The sequence below is a fragment of the Notamacropus eugenii genome, chromosome 1, assembly GCF_028372415.1.
Source record: "Notamacropus eugenii isolate mMacEug1 chromosome 1, mMacEug1.pri_v2, whole genome shotgun sequence".
NCBI classification, from domain to species: Eukaryota; Metazoa; Chordata; class Mammalia; order Diprotodontia; family Macropodidae; genus Notamacropus; species Notamacropus eugenii.
Genome location: NC_092872.1, coordinates 493,356,319 through 493,382,982, shown reverse-complemented (window position 1 = coordinate 493,382,982; position 26,664 = coordinate 493,356,319). Strand labels below are relative to the sequence as shown.

At 43.6% G+C, this 26,664-nt stretch overlaps 1 protein-coding gene and 1 pseudogene across 1 annotated transcript in view; both read right to left on the bottom strand.

Moving 5' to 3' along the window:
- Positions 1 to 7,759: 7,759 nt before the first annotated feature.
- Positions 7,760 to 26,664, bottom strand: part of LOC140518559 (dual specificity testis-specific protein kinase 1-like) — a 39,884-nt gene continuing 20,979 nt past the window's right edge. Inside the window, exons 4-10 of the mRNA XM_072630842.1 lie at positions 15,963 to 16,084; positions 15,055 to 15,103; positions 14,215 to 14,364; positions 13,404 to 13,577; positions 11,633 to 11,716; positions 10,505 to 10,591; positions 7,760 to 9,907 (exon numbers count right to left, since the gene is read on the bottom strand). Of these exons, the coding sequence (XP_072486943.1) occupies positions 9,818 to 9,907; positions 10,505 to 10,591; positions 11,633 to 11,716; positions 13,404 to 13,577; positions 14,215 to 14,364; positions 15,055 to 15,103; positions 15,963 to 16,084 (756 nt within the window). The 3' untranslated portion in view covers positions 7,760 to 9,817. The remainder of the gene's footprint in view (positions 9,908 to 10,504; positions 10,592 to 11,632; positions 11,717 to 13,403; positions 13,578 to 14,214; positions 14,365 to 15,054; positions 15,104 to 15,962; positions 16,085 to 26,664) is intronic.
- LOC140519752 (destrin pseudogene) lies at positions 20,175 to 23,141 on the bottom strand (annotated as a pseudogene).

Sequence of the window (26,664 nt, the reverse complement as noted above, 5' to 3'; positions counted from 1 at the left end):
GTCAAGATGACTGGTGATGACCCAGGATGCAATGGGTGACTTTGGCATCTTTAATGTCTAACCAAACTCTAAATGCTCCACAGTCCCTGCTTCAGCTGCCTTTGTGGCCCTGGGACAAATTGTTCTCATCTGCCCATTTTGCCAGGGGCAGTCTTCACATGTTTGAATTACGGAGGGGAGGTAGACAATCCCCTCACTCACCAGTGGGTTGGAGGCCTGGTGGTTACCCTCAGCCTGTCTGCCTAGATAGTTTTATGGCTGCCGCACATGCTACAAGTACTTGGAGCCACAGGTAAGAGTTGGGTGCCACGTGGATACCAAAGGCGGATGAGCAGCTCTGAAAGGGGCTTGGCAGTCCCACCAGAGGTGCTAGTTTTCCCTGAACACCCCATATACCCAATCTTAGCTCTTTGTTAAACCAAGTCAACTCTATACTCTCTTCTACATTACTTTCAAATCCTTCATTCTCTTGTCACTAACATCCTACACTGGATTACCCCACGATGTTTTCCCTGCTCTTGCACTGAAATCATGCTGATTGGGTCCGTTACATATTTACGTTATTTATCCTCTTCTGATTGCCCTAAAGTCGTCATTCTATACCTCCCTAATCAGTCACTATCCCATCCCCCGTCCCCCATAGTGACTATTCCAAACGTTCTTATCTCTCCCCAAATATCTCATAGTATGCTATCCCCCACTCTCTTAGCTGAAGCCCTCATACTATTCCTCCCCTAAAAAACTGATACTGTTCACTAAACACTCCCTCCATCCTTCTCATCTCAATGTCACTTACACATCTCTCCTCACTAACTCTTCTTTCATTGCAGTCCCTCTTCTTGGTCCCTTTCCTTGCCAAGGCCAATCCTTTTATAATATACCCTTGGTCCTGTCTCCTCTTCCTTTCCTAGTAAACTGCCTGTACTGAGAATTAGTTTGTTGTCTTGACATAACATTCCATGTTGTGTTAGGTTACCATTTTGTGATAAAGTATTTTTTGATGTGTTTTTCTTCATAATTTGTTTTTTAACATTGATAAGCATATGTGTAGTGTAGGTCAGTAAGCAATACGTCTATGTTCATAAACAACCAACCAACACACGTTCCCAGACAGGAAACACTGCCAGTGGGAAAATTTGGTAAACAGCCTGATCATTAGTTTATGTTATCAGACATCAACCAAATTAATTGGTAAATAAATTGGGGGCACTAACCCTTAATCAGAATTTGGGTATAACCAGTCAATACCCACAGTTTAAGCTGTAAGAAATCCCCTGAATACACTCAGCCTCTAGCCTGACCTTGGGTCTTGATGGAGGCAGCTCTTGCATTCCCCACACTGGACACTCAAGCATCATCTACATTTATTTGAATTCAAAGCTAATCGATTAATCAATATTTTGCTGAGTTGCCAGGCAGTCACCTCAAGAGAAGTACATAGGCCTCTGGCTGGGCAGAGAGGAACCTTGTCACTAAGTACCAGTACAAGACATGCCTACTGAGAGGCCCTAGGAAATCAAATTGGTTTATTTCTAGTGAAGTCATTTGTGCTGCTTAATTAAAAAGATGAACTGATGTTTTCATGCATTTGATTAATCCATTTTGATCACTGGCATTGAGAAGTCTTAGTCTAATTAGTGATTCCATTGCATTAGTAAGTATAAATAATGGTAAATTGATTTTGCATATGTATCATGCGTTACAATGCTCTCACTATCATTCTTATTTTCTTTCATTTTCTTCTGTCTCTCCCTATCTGGCTTCTTTCTTGATGCCTACAAACATGGTTTTGTCTTTCCCATCCTTAAAAAACTCTCACTTGTTCCTACTATCCCCACTAACTATGGTCCTATATCTTTCCTCCAAGTCATGGCTAAACAACATGAGAAAGCCATACACTCTCAGCATCTACTCTCCCAAATCCTCTGTAAACTGACTTCTGACCTGATCATTCAACTGAAACTATTTTCTCCCAAGTTACCCATGATCTTTTAATTGACAAATCTAATGACCTTTTCTCAGTCCTCATCTTTCCTTGACCTTTCTCCAGTATTTCATGTTGGTGATCATGTCTCTCCTCTTTGGATTTTGTGACACTGAACTCTCTTGGTTCTCCTCCTGGCTTTCCTACTGCTCCTTCTCAGTCTCCCTTGCTGATTTTTCATGTACATCACACCTACTAACTCTGGTTCTCCCCTAAGATTCTGTCCTGAACCCTCTTCACACTGGGCTTGGAATTAGGAAGGCTCATCTTCATGAGCTCAAATCCAGCCTCAGACACTTATTAGGTATGTGACCTTGGACAAGTCACTTAACCTTGTTCACCTGAGTTTCCTCATCTGTAAAATGAGCTGGAGAAGTCTCCAATCTCTCCAGGTGCTAGTACCCCCCTCTCAGAGATCATCTCTCTCTCTCATTATCTTCCATTTTTTTCATTCTTTGGTTTTGTTTTGTGATTTCTTGGTTTCTCATAAAGTCATTAGCCTCCATCTATTCCATTCTAATTTTTAAAGAACTATTTTCTTCAGTGAGCTTCTGAACTTCCTTTTCCATTTGGCTAATTCTGCTTTTTAAAGCATTCTTCTCCTCATTGGCTTTTTTAACCTCTTTTGCCAATTGAATTAGCCTATTTTTACAGGTGTTACTTTCTTCAGCATTTTTCTGGGTCTTCTTTAGCAAGGTGTTTACCCGCTTTTCATGCTTTTCTTGTATCTCCCTCATTTCTCTTCCCAATTTTTCCTCCACCTCTCTTACTTGATTTTCAAAATCCTTTTTGAGCTCTTCCATGGCCTGAGACCATTGAATATTTATTTTGGATGTTTGGGATACAGAAGCCTTGACTTTTATGTCTTTCCCTGATGGTAAGCATTGTTCTTCCTCATCTGAAAGGATGGGAGAAGATATCTGTTCACCAAGAAAGTAGCCTTCTATAGTCTTATTTTTTTCCCTTTTTTGGGTATTTTCCCAACCAATTACTTGACTTTTGGGTCCTTTGTCAAGAGTAGGGTATACTCTGGGAATCTGTAAGATCTCAGTTCCTCCAAGGTGGCACAATCAAGTGTGTACGTACACTGGTCTGGGACTAGGTAGAGATTTTTGTGTCCAGAATCTTAGCAGTTTCCTCTCCACAGTCACCTGGCCTCCAGTTCCACCAAGCCAGCCCTGGGGGCTGAGATTCAGATAAGCTGCATGGGCAGGGCCACTATTCAGTGTGAGACAAAGATCAGCTCCCTCAGAGCCTCTACACAGGGCTGAGGTAAGAATTGGCTGCTCAGTGCCCCCAGGGGTTTTACGATCCAACAATGGATGTGGGCTGCTGTGCGAACTGCTGTCGCCTGCCCGATGTGGCCTCTGGATGTGGCCCCGAGGATGGAGCTATGGGAAGGCCCTTCTCCCTTTCCACACAGCTGAAAAAACCCTGTCACTGACCTTTGGTGCCTGTGGGCTGAGGGATCTGCAAACCGCTACTACTGCGACTGGAGGTTCCATGCCTGAGGTGTCCTCCTCCCAGAGCCGTGCTGCATCGCATGGCCAAGGCTGGGCTGGGCTCCGCTCTATGTCTGGTGTAACAGACGTTTCCCATGGGCCTTTCAGGTCACCCTAGGCTGGAAATCTCCTCCATTCTGTTGTTCTCCACTTCTGCTGCTCCAGAATTTGTTGAGAGTCCCTCTCTACAGGTGTTTTATGGGCTGTGTGGGGAGAGCCTGCATTTTTGTGTCTTTCTACTCTGCCATCTTGGCTCCGCCCCTCATCTCTCTCTCTCTCTCTCTCTCTCTCTCTCTCTCTCTCTCACACACACACACACACACGCAATGCTATTATTGTGCATATATGTGATTCTGTTTCACATTTTACCGCATGTGCATGTGTGTATATATGAAACTGATTCCATTATTGTGTGTATTCCTTTTTGTATTCCTTTACTGTATGTGTATATTTGTGAGTTTATGCAAGTCTTGTATGTCCCTAGCTATTGATGCTTCATCTCTCATTTCAATGTGAGCTGGCTGAAAGCAGGAGCTGTTTTTGCCTTTTTTTGTGTCCCTAGCTCTAAGCACAGTGCCAGTCACACACTAAGTGCTTAATAAATGCTTGTTAACTGATGGGCTGACTGACAACTGTTCAGAGCTCTAGACAACTCTCTAAGACTTTGTGTTGTAGAAATGCTAACCTTTGTTGATAGCGTAATGCTTAAAAAATTCTGAGAAACATAGTTTCTGGGTAATTGAATCATTTTATTAATAAGACTAATTGGTTAATAAAAGGATGGTCATTTGGCCATCTCTCGTAGACCAAAGACCCCTCATGCCAGTGGATTCACAATTTATATGCCCTTTGAAGAGGAAGCATTCCTGAGGGTGGCAATTAGCTCTGATTGGCTAACACAGTGGGAGGTGAACTACATTAAAATAAGACTCTTGGGGTATGTGACTTGGGTCACCCAAATCTTGGTTAAAGAGATATCAATTTTCATATCACCTGTCTGAAAAAAGGGAGAATCGACACTTCCCCAAGACCTGTCTGAGCACATACAATGAGCAGGAATGTATCCATTAGTTCAAACTTAGAATTTCTTTTACTGTCTAATTAGATGGTGGCCTGTGTAAATCTCTAAGAGTGATTTCTCACACAGTTTGGTTTCTGGATGAAGGAAGAGAAAAGAAGATAAACTTTGGTCCTAATATGATAATTACTCATTAAATACAGGAGGGAAATATCCATTTCTCACAACAAAAAAAAGTTTGTCACCAGGAATTCCTTATACCAGTGAAATCACAGATCCAATCCCTATCTGTGTTTATACGTTACAGGGCTGACTGGGTTTGTTTTCCTATTTGGGGTGAATTTTAGTGGGATAATAACTATAATAAGAGCTCACATTTAGGTAGTTCTTTAATGTTTGCAAAGCATTCATTTGATCCTCTCAAAAACATAGAGGTAAGTGCTATTATCTCTACTTTACAGATGAGGAAACTAAGGCTAAGAGTTGAAGTGACTTACCCAGAATCCTACTGCTAGCAAGAGTTTGTTGTGGAATTTGAGCTCATATCTTCCTAACTCCAAGTCCAGCACTTTCACCCACTGTGCCACTGTGCTGTGGAGGAGACTAGGGATAGGGAAGTTAAAAAAGGGGGGGAGGGTAATTAAAGCTTTTTTTAAATGCAGAGAACAGATATAAGTTCAAGAGGAATAGTTGGACAGGAAACCTTCAAAACTAATGGTGCTTTAATTTAGTTTTTTAAAAGCAAGCTGTACATAATAGAAAATCATGATTTGAATGGTCTTTTCATGTCTGACTCTTTGTGACCCATTTTGGGGCTTTCTTGACAAAGATCCTGGAGTGGTTTGCCAATTTCTTCTCTAACTCATCTGACAGATGAGGAAACTGAGGAAAGCAGGGTTAAGTGACTTGCCCAAGGTCACACACCTAGTAAGTGTCTGAGGCCAAAAAAGTGTCTGCCTCCCTCCCCCCTACCCCAGAAAATGCTGATTTTATTGAGGACATAAACATAGGGTTAATGAAGTATGGGGTTTAGTAAGAGAAAGCTGGGAGAAAAATGCCATCTGTGTTCTGAGCTCTGGCATCCTCTCCAGTTCTGTATTGAGAAAATGGACTCTCAAAACCTGCCCAGAGTTTCAGGGATCCTCTAATGTTCCTGAGAGTTGTAGCAAATTTTTCTAGTCACTGTCTGTGACTAATTATCCCCTTCAAAGTGTGTTGAGGGGACAGAATGGATATTTGAGAGCTGAGACAGCTCCCTAGGAGACACCTGCAGAGGTAGCAATTATTTGGGAATGAGTGCCAAGAATGTATAATACCTCATTCAGTTCCCTATTTTAGCAAAACCATTCAGGTTCATTAAATGTCTTTGCCTGTGTCATCTGGTTTGATCTGATAAAAGAAACATCAGTGGGAGCTGTGGAGTTACTATGGCCCTGCAGATAACTGAGAAAGCCATATTAGAGCACTCAGGTGCTACTTACACACTTCCCTAATGGCAACATAAACCCCTTTCCCAAGTGTTCTCATGCAGGCTTCTGTGCCTTCTTCCTCCCCCTCTAGTTTTCAGGCACATGCAGGGTGAACCCTCAAACACAAACCTTATTCTGGATTACACTGTTTCTTGAACGATCTGTAGAATTCAAGATATCTGCTATTAGTTTTAAGCCACCATCCAAAAGGATTGCTAAATGCCTCCAGCCCTACGAGTAGAGCTGGGAAGAGGGTTTGGGTGCCAATTTTTGTCAGAAATACTAGCTCTTTGTTTCTGAGCCTTATATGAGGGCCCTGTGTATTGTAGAATCTCAGATAATTAAGGATGATTCAGATGGGTCTCAGTGATCATTTTTGCTTGAGACACTGGAAAAGTTTTACATGACAGTCCCACCCCCTTCTCTATTACCCTCAACTCCTCCCATCCTTCCACATACACACATTTAAATGGGGGGAGGGGAGGAAACACAAAGAAAAGAATCCCACTTGGGTCTCTAATTATACTCTATTTGAGCTGCCATATTCAGCTTAAAGTGACAATCTAACATGGGAGAATTTCTTTATGACTGGAAATAGAGTCCTTCACAGCAAGTCATGTGAAAAAAAATCTTTCTATGAAACCTTGGCTTTCCAGAGTGAACCTCTCATTTCAGGGAATGAGAAGGAGCCAGGGCAGAAACATGACTATTCTTTAAGCCTTGACTAAGCTCAGGTCACAGACTGACCCCTAATTTGGTTCACAGAGTGAAGCTTTAACCACAGACACAGACCAAACCCCTGGGTAATGTGAGCATGATTTATACCCATTTTGCAGATGAGGACTGTGAGATTCAGAGAAGAGAGGTAACTGCCTCAGAGTCATACAGCTAATGTCAGAGCCAGATACTCCTCAGTAATGCATACACTGTGAGATATGCACACAGCTATATAAATCCAGATGTGGATGGGTGTACTCATTCACAAAGTTTTGTATACACAGAAAGAGATTTAATCTGACACAGAGGTACAGCTGAACCGTATCTTTCTCTCAACACACACACACATACACACACAATTTCTGTTGAGGACAAAACAGAAATTGTATGAAGCTAAGCAGTGTTATCAGGGAAGCTGATTTGTTGAGGTCTAGGGGTGCTGGGACCTCCAAATAGCGATGCAGGTCCTGCCTTGAATGAATTCAACTCAAGCCACCTTTCAGCCAGAGATAAGGTTTACCAGAACTCAGACTCTGGGTGGGTGAGATTTTAAGAATCTGCCCTGTGACGCTTGTATTGACAAGTGGGCCAGACTGAATCTGAGCATTTTAATGGGGGGTAGATGGACCCTATATACAGAAAATCTGTGAGAAGGATCTAGGAGGGGTCAAGTAGTCTGGGGTGACTAGGAGGTAACAGAGAAGGACCAAGCAAAGGTTGGGTGCCCCAGGCAAATGCCAGAGACCTGGGTCAAGTGGGAAAATCCAGGGACTTTACCTTTCCAAATTCCAAAGACACGGCCTTTTCTTTTTGGGGGTTCAGATCCCATCCCCATCAGATAGAGTGCTGGGCCTAGAGTCAGCTCATCTTTCTGAGTTCAAATCTGGTCTCAAACACTTATCATATGACCCTGGGCAAGTCACTTAACCCTGTTTGCCTCAGTTTCTTCATCTGTAAAATGAGCTGGAGAAGGAAATGGCAAACTACTCTAGTATCTTTGTCAAGAAAACCCCAAAATGAGTCACAAAGAGTCGGACGTGACTCAAAACAACTGAACAGCAACAAACAATTTATCAGATTCAACAAGCTTTATTTCCTTTATTTAGTAAGACATTTCCTGGGACTTTGGGTCAGGGGAGCAGAGCCAGAGTAGTTCTGGAGTCCATACTGTGTTTGCACATGTTCCTGACCTTGCCCAGGCCATCCTCCCTCCCCACAAGCCATCTGGTGGTTATGTTCGACAGCAAAGAGTCATGGATTCAGAGAATTCTCCCCTATTCTCAGCCTCATCCAGGACATCCAACCTCAAGGATATTGTCCAACCACCCAAATAATGCCTGCAAACGCTCCACATCCACGGCAAGTCATACCTCCTCTAAAACTGGAAGAAACTTTGGCAGGCCCCTCTTAATCCCATGGAGAAAATAAGGCCCAGAGAGTTTTAAGTTTGCTCACCAGGCCTCCTGCTTAGGCCCCTAGTCTGTCTGGGTGTCCCTTGCCCATTCCAGCTTCATTGTCCCATGAAGAAAGCTAGCTGGGGTTTTCAAGGAGACAGCAATCCATAAGGTTGCAAACTATTTTGCAGAAAGTACAGGGGGAGGAAGAAGGTGCCAGGTGCAAACACACATTAGATGACCACTCATGTACTTGGGCCTCTGGGTGGAGTGGTCAGGTTGCTAGGGTTTTGCTTCTGAAAGCATCTCCTCCCAGAGACACAGATGGAACAAGATGAGACGCAGACAAAAGGACGAGACACCTAGATAGAGGACATTAGGATGCAGTGTCTTGTAAAGGCAGGAGGGAAAACATGTACATAAGAGTGAACGTCCATCCATGGGGATGTGTAGATCCTGGGGAGAGAGAATTGTGTTGTTGATACCCATAAGGAAGGTTTCTTAGTTGACTGGATATCTCCTCTGTAGCAACAAGATGATTCCAGGCTCCAGAAAGCTCATCTACAGATTCTACAGCCACTTATTCCCAGGGAAGCACCCAAGTCAAAGCAAGGAGGGGGAGTGGAATTTGGGTTAGCCCTCTTGGCTTCCTGATGGATATACCTGAGGGGTCAGATTTGGGACCTGTGGCTAATTATCACTGGGGGATGGGCCTCCCAAGGAGTCAGAAGAGACAAGAAATGCCCAGTGGGTTCTTCCCCCATTGCCCAGGAGCCCTTTGTCCTAACTTCTCACATGCCTGTCCATCATTCATCCATTTAAGTGATGGGGATACGAATACAAAAAGTAAACACAGTCCCTGACCTCAGTGATCTTACGTTCAAATGGGAGAGACAAAGGAGCATGGTGGCCAGAAAAGGTCACTTAGGTGAGAGGTTAGAGATCATGAACAGAGTCTAGAGGAGTCAATTAAGCAAGAGCACAGCCAGAGTTAATCTGATCGTGGCTCACGGTTCCAGAAGGGAGGGGAGGAGAGAGAGAGAGAAGAGAAAGAAAGGATACCCATGAGGAGGGATAAGAGGAGTTGTCCAGATAGTAGGGGGTAAATCGGGGGGCATAGCAGAGGCTTTTCTTGACATAGTGGTCCGGAAGAGGAAGTCACCAATCAGGGAATCAGGGGCCCAGGGTGGACATTTCTCCAGGTTTAGAAGGTGGCTGGGAAGCGTATGGAAGGAACTGGTTGGAGACTTTTGAGTTTCAGCTCCTGCCCTTGACTGACTTTCAACCCTGGACTAGTAACCTCTTTTTCCTCAAAAGGCGGGTTGCCCCTTGGTTACCATACTAGTTTGGGAGGGTTCCAGGGTGCCCAGGATGGAACCCATAGGGGAAAGAAGAATTCTGACATCTGATCATCTCCATCCATCCTGTGAGCACTTCTGGTTATTTATATTACAAACAAGTCTTTAAGTCTTTTGCTTCAAACGAGCCCAGAAATTGTTCCCATATGAGTTATTTTTGTAATAACTCTCTCTCTGTATTATCTGCTGAACTCTCTTTGTCACCAAGTCTTCTGAGAAAACAGCCAGCGGCTCAAACACAAACAAGTCCATGGAGGCTGAGGCAGGGAACTGTCCCCATCTGGATCTGCTGACAGCTCAGTCACATAGGGAAGCCCTTTATGTCCCTACAGGAGGGCCAGGTGGGTGCAGGCACCAAGGTTCACACCCCAAAAGCTAACTGGCTGGTTGGGAGTCCAGGATCTCGGCCATCTCCTCCAGTTCTTCAAGCAGCTCAGTGAAGGATGGCCTCTTCAAAGCTTCTAACTGAGAGGTGGGAAAGAGAAAAAGAATGGGAACCCATAAAACCCCTGCTACTCACAGGTCTCCTGTAATCCTGAGTGTCTACTCTGGCAGTCTCTAGCAATGGGCTGGGAGTTAGAAAGATCTACCCTATTAAGGGTTAATCATTTCCCCGAATTACAGGGTGGGGCCCAGAGACCCCAAGGAGACAAGGACTTCCTCAAGGCCATGCATCTCACAGGTAGACCCTAGACTAGAACCACCAGGTTCCAGAATTTCCTGAGCTTTAGGAACTTTCTCCTAGAACTCACATGTGAACAAGAAAAAAAAAGTCTAGCATTCATATAGACTTTAAGGTTTGCAAAGTGCTTTCCAAAAGTAATTTCATCTGATCTTCCCAATAACTCTGTTAGATAGGTGCTGTGATTATCCTACAAACAGGAAAGTGAGGGTGAAAGAAACTAAGTGACTCGCCCAGAGTCACACAGCTCAGGTCTTCCTGACTCCTTACCCACCGCACCACATAGTGAAAGCTACTGCTGCAGGCTGACTGACATCCATTTCTTGGATGAGCCTAGGTTGAAGCTTAATGGGGCGAGGGTGGGAGGGCAGTAGACATACCCGGCAGCAACTGGCAGCCAAATCCAAGATACGTGAGGGGCACTCACTGATCATTCCTTGGAATGCAGCCACATCTAGTCCATAGTCCTGGGTAGGGAGAAAGGTCAGTAGTGAGGCTGTACCCAGCAAGAAGAAAGTTCCCACTGAAATCCGCCACATCTCATTCCCACACACAGTCCCAGAGGGAAAAGGAGAGAACCCACAACTGAACCTTCCCCTCCACCTTGGGGGCCAATTACCTATCATCATCATCATCATGGCAGACACCTCACCTGGCTCCTAGCAGGCTCAGTTCCCCCAAGCACTCTTAGCCTAGTGGCATTTTAGGGGTTACTTGGGGCTTGGAGTATTTTTTTATAATCACTTCATCAGCTAAACTAACACCTGAAGTGACCAAGACATCCTCCCAGAATCCAGCCTGCACAGATTTCTGCAGGGGATGGGGGGAACCTCTGGAAGTAACTGCCCCAGGATGTTCCAATCCTGCCCCTACACAGAACTGCTCCCTCACTTTTTCCCTGGGACCTAAGGAAAACTCAATTCAACTAACATTTTTTTTAAAATTAATTTTATTTATTTATTTTTATTTTCAATAGATACTTCCATAAGATTTTGAATTCCAAATTTTTTCCCCATCTCTCCCCTCCACCCACCCCAGGGCAGTGTGCTCAACTAACATTTATTGAATACTTTTTGCTTGCTCTGGGGAAGGCATAGATAAATATGGGATGGTCTTTGTTCTCAAAATGTCGTGGGGTTCCTGTCCAGAGTTATGGAAACTCAGAGCATTAGACAGTCGTCTAACCTCTAACTCCCAACACTTCTATCCCCAGGCCTTCCCATTGGACCACCGCCCTCCTGGATCTCTTCCAGTTCTTTGCCACTCAATGGACTACTCAGCTTCCCAGGAATCTTTTCTGGGTTTGTTTCTGGTCTGGGCCTGGGGGAGCCCTTTGGCTGTTCTAGTCACTACAAAGCTCCTATTTGTCTTGGAGTTACCCCCTGACAGCCTGGGGGAAATCGAAGAGAGGTCCCTGAGTTCATGCAGGTGACTTACATATAGATTTAATAGCCTGCACTCCAACTGCTTCCTTTCCAATAATAACCCATGATGTTTATGTAACTCACCTGTGTCCGGGGAAGAACCTCAGGGTCAGCCGGAATCCGACCCAGGATCTCACAAAGGACAATGCCAAATGAGAACACATCTACCTGTCAAGGCCAAAAAACCAGGGAGGAGCTGAGGGGATAGCTCAGTGAGAAGCCTTCAGGGATGAGAGGCAGATTTCCCTCCTAGAGGTTTAACCTCACCCAAAGGAATTCTACCCTTAACCCCCTCAGCATTTTGGAAACAGTTCAATTGATACCAACACCACCTTCCATTTTCTCACATGCTAATTGAAACTCTCCTCTTTCTCCTAGTGTGGGTGCTTGGGACTAGCGTGGGTGGGAACAGCCTCCACTTCCCTGCCACATTTTTGGGAAAAGAAGAAAATGGGTGTGTCTGTCCAAACAGGGATAGACCTGTGGCCAAGATCTCATCCCAGAGGCTCCCACACCCTGCGGCTGGGCCAACAGAACTTTGGCAGCTGCATTGCGTAATAGCTGGTCTCAGAAATTCTGTTTGTTCTTCTTCATATGAATTTAAGCATATGGTTTTACTTCTTAGAGATGCGGTAACTGCAAAGGCTCTCCCTCCTCATTCTGAAGAATGTAAATGCATCAACAATGCTTGCTGCATTATAAATGGACATACATGTATAAATGTACATTTATGTTTAGTTATATTAATAAGGATAATGGTTAATAACAATAGCTAACATTTATATACCTCTTATTATGTATGTACCAGGCACTGGGCTAAGTATTTTACAATTATCTCATTTGTTCCTCACAACAACCCTATTATTATCCCCATTTTACAGTGAGGGAAATGAGGTAAACAGAGGTTAAGTGACTTTTCCAGGGTCACATAGCTAAGTAAGCATCTGAGGCTGAATTTGAACTCAGGTCTTCCTGAATCAAGGCCCTACTTTCTATCCGCTGGGCCACCTAGTTACCCATACATACATACATAAATATACACACACACACACACACACACACATACATATACATATATGTAAGGCCTTAGCCCTTTGTTGGGATGTTTGTGTATTTAAAGCCCATTTCCAGTATCCTGCAAGTGTTAACTATGCCTTCCTTTTGGGCTTCCACCCCTAAAGCCAGACAAAGTCTCCCTCTCTTTCTTCAATAAATAGACCTCACAGGTAAGTGACCATCTAGGCCCAGAAGGCCTCAGAACACTTAGTATCACAGATGAGACACTCCATATCCCAGACACTCCTCCCCTTCAACCAATTCCTGGACTCAAAGATTCCAAAGATTCCTCTGGAAATGCAGATAAGCAGATAATACTTTATTCTCCTTTAGCTACCATCCTAGAATTCCCCCCAAAAGAAGGAAGACCCTTAACATGCTAGAGAGGGACTTTTTCTACACAAACAAGGGAAAGCTTGGAAGCCGTACCTGGTGCTGCCACGACAGAGGCCCAATCGTATTTGGAGGCTAGCCACAGCACCCCACCCCTGACTCTAGCAGACTGCTCAGAATATCTTTTAGTAAATTGCTTTTGGACACAAGTCTTGTGTGTGTGTTTCCTTTTCCCCACTCTTGTGCAAATGCAGTGCTTCACCATATAATCAAAGGCACCAACTGCCAAAAGTAGGAACCGAAATGGCTGGGAAATACTGATCTTAATCCATGTCTTGTTTATAACTTCCTCAGACTTAGAGAGCCCTCATTCCACTTGCAGTGAGAGGCCCTAAGATACACCCTTCCATAAGTGATGCGTCACCTCAAGACCTGGCCTCTGGAGGACTGGAACACTGAGCCATACCTTCCGGTCATATGGCTCTCCCCGGAGCATCTCAGGGGCCATCCAGAAGGCAGAGCCCACCAGGGACAGCTTCCTCTCAGGGTCAGAGGCAGGCATCTCCACCACTTCCCGAGCCAGGCCAAAATCTGTAACCAAGGCCTCCCGGCCCCGAGATGTAACACGGATCAGGCAGTTCTGGAAGGAGAACCCAAGGTTGGAAGACCTGATAGATCTTCTGTGAATCATGGCCCAGATCCCCCACACCCTCCTTGACTTATCTGGGCCAGAGATTCTAGATAACTGTGCTTCTCCCTCAATCCCTATATATTCAAGACACCTCCATTTGTGGGGCATTGCTGTAAAGAAAGGCAATGGCTTCATCACAGTTTCCCTCTCATTCTCTCTCCCTCCCCCCAACCTTTGGATCCTCGAACCACCAAGGCATCATGTGGTCTTAGAAGACAAAAGGTAAGGAGGCCTCAGGTTCCCTCTGTGTCCCAGTATTAGCCTCTGAAAGATTGGAGAATAATGTTACCAAGACATAAGACTGGCCCAACCTGAATTTGGTTTGAATGGGCCTTAGGTTGCACTTAGGACTTAGCCCTTTCTTTCTGGAATAAGGGCAAAAGAGGAAAAAGCAGTAACTAAGGTTACAGTAGGGGGACAGCAGCAGGGTCAAGGCTTCCAAGGAACACAGGAAAGAGAAAAGAGGTTGGAGTTTGGGTGCTAGGGCTGAGGGGTGGGAAGAAGCAGAGCTAAAGATGGAGCAGCTGCTGATCCCAGGCTCGGAGTCAGCACATGGGTTTGTCTTTGGTCTCCACTTGTTCGTTACCTTGGAGTTTAGGTCCCGATGATAAATATTCTTGGAGTGTAGATACACCATGCCCCTGGTAATGTCACAGGCCAGAGCCACCTTCTCCTTCCAGCTCAGAGGTACCTCAGCTCTGGCCAACAGTTCTTCCAAGCAGCCACCATTTACATACTACAGGGGAGAAAAAAGGGGAGGGGCACTCACCCCAGTATGACTTAATGATGAAGACCCCTGGTGATACTGGGCCAAACCTGGCTAGCCTTCCTATGACCCTTTGCCACAAAAGGGCCCAGGGGACAGGGTCCCAATTTCACCCCAGGCAGCAGACAGAGAGAGGAGTTTAAGAGATCCACTGCCATGCTGTGGAACCTCAAGTTAATCACTTGCTTTTCTGGACCTCATTTTCTCCATCTGTAAAGTTAGGATGTTTGGGTCAATGGTCTTGGTTTCTAAGCTCCTGTAAGTTTTGACATTCTGAAACATCCTTGTCTGGCTTCCTGGGAACCCCCAAGTTCAGGGAAAGCAACTAAGTGTAATTGGGCTACACTCCCAATTTGGAAGTCCAGAAGCCTGAGTTTTCTTTACATATTAGCCTCTATCTACTGCATGACTACGGCCAAATCCTCTGCCCATCTCTGAGCTGTCTTCTCCCCTGTGGAGCATCAGAGAAGGGGTCTGGGACTTTCCTCCCCAGGGAGGGAGAAACCCTAGAGCTGCTGGTTCTTTCTTCCAGAGAGAATCTCACTAGTCAGGTCAGGGTTGGAGTAGTCCTGTGGAAGTCAGGGGGTGGATGGGAAGGACCTTCCCCACTCTCATACTCAGTTCAGCTCAGTTCTAGCCTGGGCTCTCCTTGGCTCTCACCTCCAGGATCGGATACAGCTTCTCATCCTTCACACAGATGCCAAGATACCTGCAGATGACATGGTCACTGACCTGGAGTTTTCTCCCATACTCCCCCAGGTGCTCTAAGCCCAAGCTCTGATCCCACAAGAATATAGATCAGATAACCACACTGCGGGCAGTATGAATGCCCTCACCATGGCACTGCTAAAATACGCCAATGGGTGTGAGTGTGGCAGCATGTAATGAGACCCTGCCACGTAATGTAACACTGCATGTAACCTGCTGGCATGTAATGTAGTGCTGCATTATTAGTGAAAGTGTGCCTGACTGTGACAGGTAGCTAGTAGCATGTAACACAAGGCTCCCTTGGACATGGGGCTATGTGTAATGTGAGGCTCCCAGGGACGCGTGGCAGAGTTTAACACGAGGAAGCTTGTAGCGGGTATCTGAGTCTATCTGGACAAGGTGGAGAAACCCTAGAGCTGCTGGTTCTGTTAGCAGCTGGGGAGAGACGGAGAGAAATGAAGATGAGTAAAACAGACACTCCAGGGGATTTGGCACTTCTGTGTACGGGAGAGACAGACAAGCAGAAGTTCTAGGCCAAGAGATGTCTGCCCAGATAGACCCAGACCAATATGGGCCCGATAGTGCAGCCATTCAAATGCCAAGAGCCCAGAACTCATTGGGTATGGTAGCACCCCAGAGAAGGCACAGAGACAAAATGGGGGACCTGCCTTCCCCCAGCTTCCTTCTGTAACTCAGCCAAGGGAGAACATTGGCTAGAGAAGCAGAGGTGGAGAGTGTCAGACAAAGCTGGGGTGTGTGTATGTGTGTGTATATGTGTGACAGCCCGTGTTCTGCCCTGGGGCTCTCTGGCCACACAGCCCCTGCCCTGGCTCCCACGTCTCCAGGCCCAGCATGCGTACCTGACAATGTTGGGGTGGGACAGCTTCTGTAGCAAGCTGATCTCCCTCAGGATGACCAGTTGGTCCACATCGTTCTTATAGATCTTCACCACCATCACCTTGCAGGTCGAACTCTGAGTTACCTGGGGGAAGCACTGAGTCAGGTCCTTGGGCAACACGGCACTAGCTTCCTCACCCAGACCAGGGTTTCCCATGTGTCATCCCTCTTCTCATCTGTACACTCAACAAACATTTATTAAACACTTACCTTGTCCAAAGCTCTGTCTCTAGCACTGGGGAAAATAGAAAAACATTTAGGGAAGACACTGTCATAAAGTTTACAGTCTTGGAGAGGGATGAGAGTTAGGGGTGTGACAGAGCCAGCACATACAGGCTCTTGAGAGCCGACTGTTAAATGTTCACTGGGAGCATTAACACCTCAGAAATTAAAGAGTGGGCTTGAGTCATTATTTTGTTGATTGCCCGGACTTAAGAAAGTGATGAACAAAATGTTAACAACGTAGTTTATATTTGAAAGGGTGTCCTGCCTTTTCAGAAAACATTGACCAGCACCCCCCTGGATAAGACCCACAAACAGATAAGTAAAATGCAGAACATAACCTCATAAGTGCACTAAGGAGGTCTAAACCAAGCATGTGAAGTCCCTGGGCCCAAGAGCTGCCATGACCCATGTAGGCAGTCATAGTCTGTGGAACTCTATTCAGAAGAGGGAGCTGAGAAGGTTCAAGTAGCCACAGCACACCCACTTTCAAATAAATGGACTAGTCTGCTGCCCCAGCCTCACCAGTCTACCTAGTCACCAGGTACAGAGACAGTCTCTGGAAACCAAGGACAGATTCTCACTCATGCTACCTGCCAGGTTGAAGTTCTCATAGAGCCCCCTTCTCTGGGCCCTGACTTTAGGGTCCTTGACACACCTGACCTTCCTTTCACCCCTCTTCTAACTGAACTCTGAGCTTCAAGGAGTCAGAAGTGGGGCAACAGAGCTTAGTGACCCCTACCTGGATATTCATTTATTCAAGAATGGAGAGGAAGTTTGATATAATAGACTAGGAGTCAGGAAGGACCTGGTCAGGTTCAAATTCTTCCTTCTACACTCTCTGGCTGTGTTATCATGGGCAAGTTGTTTAATCAATTGATAATCAATCAACACACATTTATGAAATTCTTACTATGTGCAAAGCACCTGCCAGGCACTAAAAATATGAAGGCAAAAATAAAGCAGGATCTACCCTAAAGGTTCTTCTATTCTTGAGGGTGGGTGGTGGAGGGGTACAGAGGGTACCACATGCCCGGTATGGTATTCTGAGGGAGCTGTGATCTCAGCCTTCGGGCAGCCCTTCAGACAGTATCTTTCACCTTCTATTGACCCATTCTCATCTTGTGTGACTCTTGCCTGCATCCTCTACAGGGTGCCATTGAACATTCCACTGGAGCTCTTGAAACTCCATGTCTAGCAGGTGCCATCCAAAGGTGGGCTGCTGACTTATCCTGTTCCCTCACTCTGGGTAGCAAGCCCATCTCCCCTTCAGTAACTCCTCCTGCAGGTGGCACCCCTTGTGCCACTTCTCTTGAACAATTCTCCATTGTTTTTCAGTCACTTGATCATGTCCAACATGATCATATTGTCCATAGAGTTTTCTTGGCAAAGATACAGGAGTTTGTCATTTCCTTCTCCAGTGTATTAAGGCAAACAGAGGTGGAGTGACTTGCCCAGTCTCATAGATAATAAGTGTCTGAGGTTAGATTTGAACTCAGGTCATCCTACCTCCAGGCCCAGTGCTCTATCCACTGAGCCACCTAGCTGCCTAACGTGTCAGATAGATACTAGTTATTATTGCTCAGGCCCATCATGTACCTCTCTGTTGTCCTTCAGGTGACTCACAATTTTTCATGTTTCAGAGATGAAGAACTATCACCATATGTCATCATCACTAGAAGGATATCTTTCTATAGATAGACAGATGGTTACAGATAGAACTTTCCCCATGTAGATTAACACCTGCACAGCAACTTATAGCCTTATAAAGCTGCTAGAGATACCAAGAAATTAAGGAACTTGCTCTCGGTCACATGGAATGTATCAGAGCTAGGACCTGAACCTAGGATCTCCTGATTCCAAGGCCAGTTCTCTGTCTGCCCTGCTATATAGCCTTGAAACAGCTAGGTGATGCCATAGTACACAGAATGTGGGCCTGGAGTCAGGAAGACCTGAGTTCAAATTTGACTTCAGGCATTTACTAGCTGAGTGACCAAGGGCAAGTCACTTAACTTGTTTGCCTCAGTTTCCTCAACAGTAAAATGGGGGTAATAAGAGCACCTAGTTCTCAGAGTTGTTGTGAGGATCCAGTGAGATAAAATTTATAAAGCTCCATATAAATGCTTATTTCTTTCCCTTTGCCTCCCTGTCCTGTCATAACTGGAAGAATATTGTTTCAGGAAGAAGCTGAGGGTCTTTACAAGCAGTGCCCAGTTTCCCAATAGCAACTTAGTCTACTCTTCTCCAGCTCTACTTCTCCTGTTCAATTTGGGGCCCAGATGCTTCAGGGTCCAAGTCAAGATATACGTACTGACAGCCCTGCGCAATGAACTTGTCCATCATATTCCATGGTATGGTCTTAGGTAATCTTCATCCACCTGGTTTGCTAATCAGGATCAATTCTTTTGCGTGATTACAGATCTCACTTAGGAGGCAATGCTTCAGGGCTCGATGTCATCAGCAAACAGAAGCATCTGGAGGCCTTGCCATCAGTAGGGGATCCCTGTTCCATAAGCTTGCTGTGCTGGGCATCATCACAGTTGTTGTCAGTGGCAAACAACTTTGGTGAGCAGATGTCTTTCCATTTTATGCCTCATTTCACGTTAATACCCAAGGGCTCATCAAATAGAGTTTGGGAGGCAGTGTAATTGTGGAGCAAAGAACCCTGCATTCAGATTCGGAGAACCCCGGGGTGGAGTCCTAGTTTTTCTACTTCTTGGACAAGTCACTTAATCTCCCTGGGCCTTGGTTTCTTTCTCTGGAAATGGAAGGAGTTGGACTAGATGAGTTTTTAAGGTTTAAAGGTTCCTTCCAGTTCTAAAGCAGGTATTTGTTTTGTGTGATTATCCATGTTTGTCATTTTTTTTGTTTTGATTATTTTGGGTTTTTTGGCTTTCTCAATTGCAGGCAAGAGTATGGGGAAGACTATGGACTTGAAAATTAAATGAAATAAAATAAAATTTGAAAATTGTTTATAATTTAAAAAATAATCCCTCAACACTTCATAATTGTGTCATCTCCAGCATGAACATTGTCTGTGCATACTTAGTCTAGAAGAAATCTAGTCTTATTCTAGTCTAGTCCTTTTGTTGTTCAGTCATTTCAGTTGTATCTGACTCTTCATGATAACATTTGGGGTTTTTTTAACAGAGACACTGGAATGGTTTGCCATTTCCTTTTCTACCTCCTTTTTATAGATGAGGTGAACAGGGTTAAGTGACTTGCCAGGGTCACACAGCTGGTAAGTGTCTGAGGCTAGATTTGAACTCAGGAAGAGTCTTCCTGACTCCAGGCTCCGCACTGTATCCACTTCAACACTTAACATCCTGTCTTTGTTTCCTAGTGCCATTTTCATACCCTTGTGCAGCACACTGTACGCTGTGATGCTTGAGGATACACGTGGCACTTCTACTGCCATCAAGAAGAAAGATTATTATTATGATTATGAAAACCTTCACAGATCTTTTCCATTGTCTACCTTATGTCAGATGATTTTTCTTAGTTGGGATCCTGTCAAGCTTTCTTGGCAATATTTTTCCTTCTACTGCTTCTCAATGAATTGTGAGGTGATACTGTTTATAATATCCCATTATCCTTCTCCACAAGATTCCACAAATGAACTATATATTCTGTGCCTTTGCCTAGCATATCTCTTTACTTGCCAAGATTGTAAATTTGCTGACTAAAGTGGTTTCCAGGAGCTTTTGATTTTCTCATTATGGCAACTGATTTACATTTGTTTAAACTTCCTTAGAAAATGGTGATGCATGTATAATGGATATCATATTGCTTGCATTCTCAAGGGGTGAGTGGGAGGGAGAGAATTTGGAACTCAACATTTTGAAAAATGAATGTTAAAAAAATCTGAACTGTTTAGTGAAATAAAAATATGTGAAAAAGGAAATGGTAATAGCCTGTATCTATAACTGTTCTTTTGTCCATTTCCCTTTTTTTTTTTTTTTGCATCAACAGGTTGTTTTAGTAAGTCTAGCTGGAGTTGTTTCATTTAGGTGCTGTATCTTTTCATGTTATTAATTCATCTGATTTGCTATTGATTTTGACTTCTACTTAAACTGATGTTCTGATTCTACAGAGGTGATTGCTTCAGAAATGACTCCCATACCAGTAACCACTCACTTCCTTTCTGTTTAAATATAATTCATTTCATTTTTATCATATTATTGGGTGTTTCCCTTATCCAGAACCTCCGTTTTCTTTTCTTAAAGAAAGTATTCATGATATATAGACATGAGGTTTCAGTATAGTCTATGAGTTTTTGCCCTTATTTCTTATTTGTGATTCATGTTTTTCAACATATTTTGTCATCTTTTGTCCATCTTTGAAATGAAGTCCTTGAGGATTAAAGCACATATGTCATTTAATTTTGGAGGACCTTAATAAGTTGTTCACAGAGTTTCTCTATAGACTCAGATGTTGGTGCATAAGCTGCATTTGTTTTCATAGTAGTATTTTTTTTTTCAAATGCTTATCCTAAGTACTAAAATAGATGATAATCAACTCTCCCATGAAATTCTGTCACATGTTTCCTTTGGATATAGGATGAAATCAACTCTATTAACTCCTTTATTTGTCTCTCTGAGGAGAATCTGTGAACCATGCTCCCATTTAGTCACAATTTCCTTTTCTCTTTTCATTACAATTACAATGGGAATGTCAACACCAATCTGATTCATAACCTCTAGGAATGCATCCACTATAGAAGAATCTCATATACAGGATACCAACAGCTAGGTTAATGCTTAAAAATGGTGAAAAACTACGCCATTCTTGTCATTCTCTAGCTCTTTTCCTTTAAAAATTTTTATTATTTTCATTTTATTAAAACTGCTCCCCTTATTAAATAAAGCCTCTGTCCAGATGTTTTTGCATCTCTACACTGTTCAAAAGTCTTACACTGCTGGGGTCAAGCAATCACTGAAAACTTTCCTAAAGTAGATGATTAAGGTGAATATTATGTTTCATACCTACTACCCATTTCACATACAACCAACACATCTCTATAGGAAATTAAGAAGTCTTCCCCTGCCCCAAAGTAAACATCTGCTTAATGATCTTTCATAACTTACTGCAGTAGAAGCCACAAAGTTCTGAGGGATCCATGGCTCGAGACGTCACAAGCATCCTATAGATTGTCAGCACAATGTTCTGGCATTTTCTTCAGCAAACCACGTTACTGCAGAGCTATAATTTGCTTTGTGTAATAATTTAGGGTTACATAAAGGTATTGCACAGTCACTGCAGAATGCATTAGGATTCCCAAATGAGAGATTATTTCATCAGAACAGTGTCACTGCCAGCGAGTGGAAGAGCTTTACCCTAGGAGTTGCTTCTTCTGTTCTATGTGCTTTAAAAAAGTTTTTTGAAAGACTAGCTTTTACTACCAGTGTGCACAGTTTTAAGGCAGTTAAGGCACATTAACTGTTAAAGTGAAGACAACTTAACTTGACTTAACTACTATATTTAGTGGATTAATGTCGGTTTTTGAATTTTTGAGGAGGAATGTTTTCCATTCATTCAAACCCTTAAAGTCAGTTTCTATTTAGCTCAAAGAAGGTTTTGGCTTTTTGGTAATGGGCCTAAACTGCCACCAGCTTATGACCAATAGGGTAATCAAAGGAGAGATAGCAGCTATAGAAGTTACAAAAATATCTGTTAATTCTCCATTCTATGCTTATGACCACCTTTTTTTGGTTTTAATTGTATAATTAAAACTTCTGAGTTTAAACAATAATTTTAATGCCAATCTACCAAATAGACCATCAGTCAAGAAAAATTTAATTTACAGCCATGAAACTTTAGACTTTAGACTTATTTCAGGTTATATATAAGTTTACATAATACCTAGTTTAATCTAAAAAAAGACAGCTCCCCCTCAGTGAAACCCTGGTCTAAATATATTTGTTTTACATATTTAGCAAGAAGATACATTAAACACAGCATCTTTTCAGCTTGTGACACTGAATGTTCGTCTACACAGAGCTTCCTTCAAAAGCTACAATTAAGGACCCTCCTAGTTTCTCAGAAATACAAGCCCAGCTGAGGTCTTCCAGCCCATTTGCTTGATGTTGGGTTGGAAATTTCTTTATGATTGCATCCTTGGAGCTTGCACAGATTATTTTACTTTTGAGAAGTGCTAATTCTGGGGCCCATAGAAAAAAACATTAATTCTTCTTTTCTTGATTCCTTTGTTTCAAAGCTTGCATTATATAAAGCGTAGGAACAATCCTTTTCAGGAAGCATTCCCACAAAATGCTTGAAAGGATCTGTAATGGTTACACCAACATCTCTCCCACTAAGATCTCTTTGCCTTCTTCCACAGTGATGCATTTTTTTGTCAGCACTGAGACAAAAGATAACTGCCTTCTTTCTTTTCTTGATTTCTTTTGGTGTGGAACATTTCCAAACCTTCACATCACAGAAAATACAGAATACTTCAACAGCTACTTGTGTTCCTGAGGTCATCTTTCCAAAGACCACGAGCCAGAATATGGTCAGGTTCCTGGGCTGGTGGGGGCAGAGAGGAGGGAGAGAAAAGAGTCTAGACACTGCTTCTGTCAAGAGGGTGGAAGGGTGCCTTTCCTCCCCAAGAGGGGATGGAGGAGACACTTGAATAGGCCTGTTTAAGCAGTAGCCAGGGCATGGCCCCTTTAATGAGGTCAAGAAAAAGAAAGACATCAGGTTGGGAGGGAAACAGCAACAATTACTATCGATCATCACTCTAAAGCTAGAAAGGCCCAGAAAAGCCCTTAGGCAGGGGCCCATTGACATCCCAGCTTCAGAGTGCAGTAGGTTTATAAGTTTTGGGAAAGGAAAAGACAAGGAAAGGGAAGGGAAGAGAAGAGAAAGAAAGGAAACTGGCCAGTGAAACTCAAGTCAGACAGGAGAGGAGGAGTTGAGTTACCCAGCTAGCTGGGTCCCCATTCAGTCATTCACTGAATGGGCATTACCTCACCCGAAGTGAGTAGCTGCAAATACCTTGGCGTAAAGGGCCAAGGTCTCCCATTGCATCCTGGGCCATCTCCAGTCATCCTGATGAATATCTGGTCACTGGATCCAGATGGCTCTGGAGGAGAAGTGAGTCTGGTGACCTGCACAGCCCTCCCTCACTCAAAACAAAGTCAAGTGCAAGTCATGTCATCATTTCTCTGATGGCGTAGTCTTCTTCAGCAACGAAGGACAAACACAATCCTGGAGGAGACACTATGGCTGAGGTGCCCAGGCTGCCCAGGAGAGCTGGCTGGAGAGGGATTCATCCTCTGTCTCTTCCACAACTCTGCTCTTGTCACCATGGCAGCAGAAGGAAGCTTCAGAGGAATGAGGACCGCTTTGTTCCTTTCTTATTTGATGGGTTGCTGTGGCCAAAGAATTCACCTAGCAGTCAGCCTAATGAGCCCCCCTTTATGTGACTATGCTAGTCCTGGAAAAGTAGGGCGCATGAACAGAGATAAGTATAATACAAAGATAGGCATGAATGGGGGGAGAGAAGCAAGAGATCAGACAAAATGCCACAAGAAAATCTGAGGAAGAAGAATGTACTAACTCAGCTGATCATGGGAGGCTTCTTAGAGGTAATAACCTGAGTTGACTCTTGAAGGGAAAAATGGATTTTGAAATGCAGAGTTGAAGTAAAAGTGTATCCCAGGTGTCACATGAGTTGTATAGAACATGTGCAAATGTTCTCTGCCTGTTTCTGGCTGATCAATCAGTCATTAAATATTTCTTACACACCCACCATGTATGAGAGAGCATTTGAGTAGAATGGAAATAATGAACTCCCCAGCAGCTTCTGGTCATGTGGTAACTCAACGTTCAACGGAAATTTTGGTATCTCATGTCAGTCCTCTCCCTGGACTCTTATGATCCTTCCCTTTCCAGGCATGGGGAAAACTGACATTGTCCTTCTGGATAATAATTCCCAAAAGCCCATGCGGCCATATCACAGACCCTCTCCCTTTGCACAGGGAGAAACGGTTGGAATACTTGGATTAGATAGGAATGGGGGCATGGCTTGTATGAATGTACAAACAGATATGGAATGCCAAGTTTAGTCATCCTGGGTGGCTAAAATGTAATATTGATGATAATATATACCTTGCTTTCAAGTAGCTTACCATTTTCATGAGGGAACATACATTAACATCTGAATGGTATAGGAATTCTTTCCATGAAAACACCTGCCTTACAGAGGCACTAGAGGCAGAAAGTCAAGAGGATAGGAGCCACAGATACTCAAGAGTTCAATTCTGCATAAATCACCAAGTCACAATTCAGACTGCAGGTGCTCCAGTTCCCAGATCCCCTTCTATCTCTCTCTGGCATGCAAAGCAGGAACCAAACCTCAATCTGGATTCCTGCAGTTTTCATCCCAAATTCCAACCAATCAACTAGTCAATAATGATTTATTAAGTACCTACTATGTGCCAGGCTATCCCTCTATGTATTCAAGAACAGACTAGCCTGGGTTCCTTATGGCTTCTTAGAAATCAACCCAAGTTTGTTTAGTCTAGATTTGGATGCTTAAAAGTGATCCCTTTTAAACTCTTTGAGATTAAGGATTATTTCAATTTTTTTGTCTGTATTCCCAGGACCTGGAGCATCACCTGCCACATAATGTTTGTTGATTAATTGATTATAACTTATCTCATAACTTTATCTAAATGTAGCTCAGACCACAATCTATTAAGATTCTTATTTTCTTCCCAACTTTAAGTAACCCGAAAGATTATATGCTCACATTAGAGGTAGAGTATTTTTACTGAATGGAATGAAAAACAGAAGATACAGCTTTAAAATTACAAGGCCACCTGGTACACCCACTCCAAAGGGGTGAAATCTGAACTCTCTAACCTCCTCTGGTTAAGTTCTTTGTCAGAGGCTTCACTTCTGCCAAGGAAGCAGCCACACTGAGAGGCTATTTGCAGAGAAAGGTGATCAGACATCTCCAATATCAAAATCTAATATCAAAGGCACAAAGAGAGGAAAGAGAACAGTAGAATCCCCAAACATCCTGACTCTTGGGGAAAAGCTTTTGCCCCCTGGATCATTATCAGGTGATACCTGAACTCCAATAGCCACTTGAAGGATTTCTTTGACATGTTTGACATCAACTTTTTTTGCCTCACCCCCTCACCCCAGATCTGTCCATGTATCATCTGAGGTAAGTTGTCCACAGGTCCTCTTTGGACTTGTCTGCCATAAAAGAGTTGACTATTTTGTTCTAAATGCCTTTAATACAGCATGATGGGATCTTCATGACAGCTCTATTTACATTAAGCCCCTGAAACTACACAAGCCACCATTTCCCATCCCCTTGGTGTCATTTGGATGAGTATAATGCAGGGCATAGAAAGCCTGGAACAAACTTAAGCCATTCCAAACATGAGGCCCATTCAGCCAACCGAGATCTAGAAGGAGGGAAAGTTGGATCATCGTCCATGTCCCATTCCCCAAGTGTGGGAGCAGCCAAAAGCTCTGTCCTGACCTTGGTTCTCTTTTCTTTCTAAACCCTCTCTCTTGATGATCTCTTGATGATGAAGAGCTCAGTTATCTCTATGTAAAGAATTCCTAAATCAATCAGCCTTTATTTTTTTCCTGAGTTTCAGTTCCATATTACCAATTGCCTGATGGATATCTCTGACTGAACCTGTGGTAGATGTCTCAAACTTAACATTACAAAACAGCATTCATTATCTTCTCTATTAAACCTGCTGCTCCTCCTCCAAACTCCCCATTTCTGTGGAAGGCATCATTACCCTTCCAGGAATTTATGATCACAACTTCAGAATAGTCCTTTATTCTTTACTCTCTCTCACTCCCCACAAGCAATCAGTTAACAAATTTTGCCAATTTTCCCCCCACAAAATCCTTCCCTTATATATGCCCTTCTCCCCATACACATAACTACCATTTGTGTTTCATAACTTCCTCATCTCCTGCCAAGATTACCACAATAATATCCCAATTGGTCTCCCAGATTCCATTCTCTCTCCTCTCTGCCTCAGCTTGCATCCTCCACATAGCAGCCAACAGAATCTTCCTAACGGGTCATTTCCTAGCTCAAGAATGTTTAATGATTTCCTGTTGCCTCCAGTAGAAAATGCAAACTTTCTCCTTTGGTAATTAAAGCCTTTCATATATTATAATGACCAAGCTTGGCCCCAGAGAAGAGCCATGAGAACATACCTCCCACCGTTCTTTGCAGAGGTTGGGACCTATGAGTGAGCATCGCTGGGTGTCATGTCACACTTAACTGATGTGTTGGTTAATTCTGTGAAACTGTGAGGATTTTTTCCTTTGTTATAAAGAAGGCACTTTAAGAGGAGGAGGAGGAGGGGAGGCTTATATTTGGAAATGAAAGTGCTATTAAAAAAAACAAAATAAATTCTAAATTAAAAACACAAACAAATCATAAAAAATAAAGCC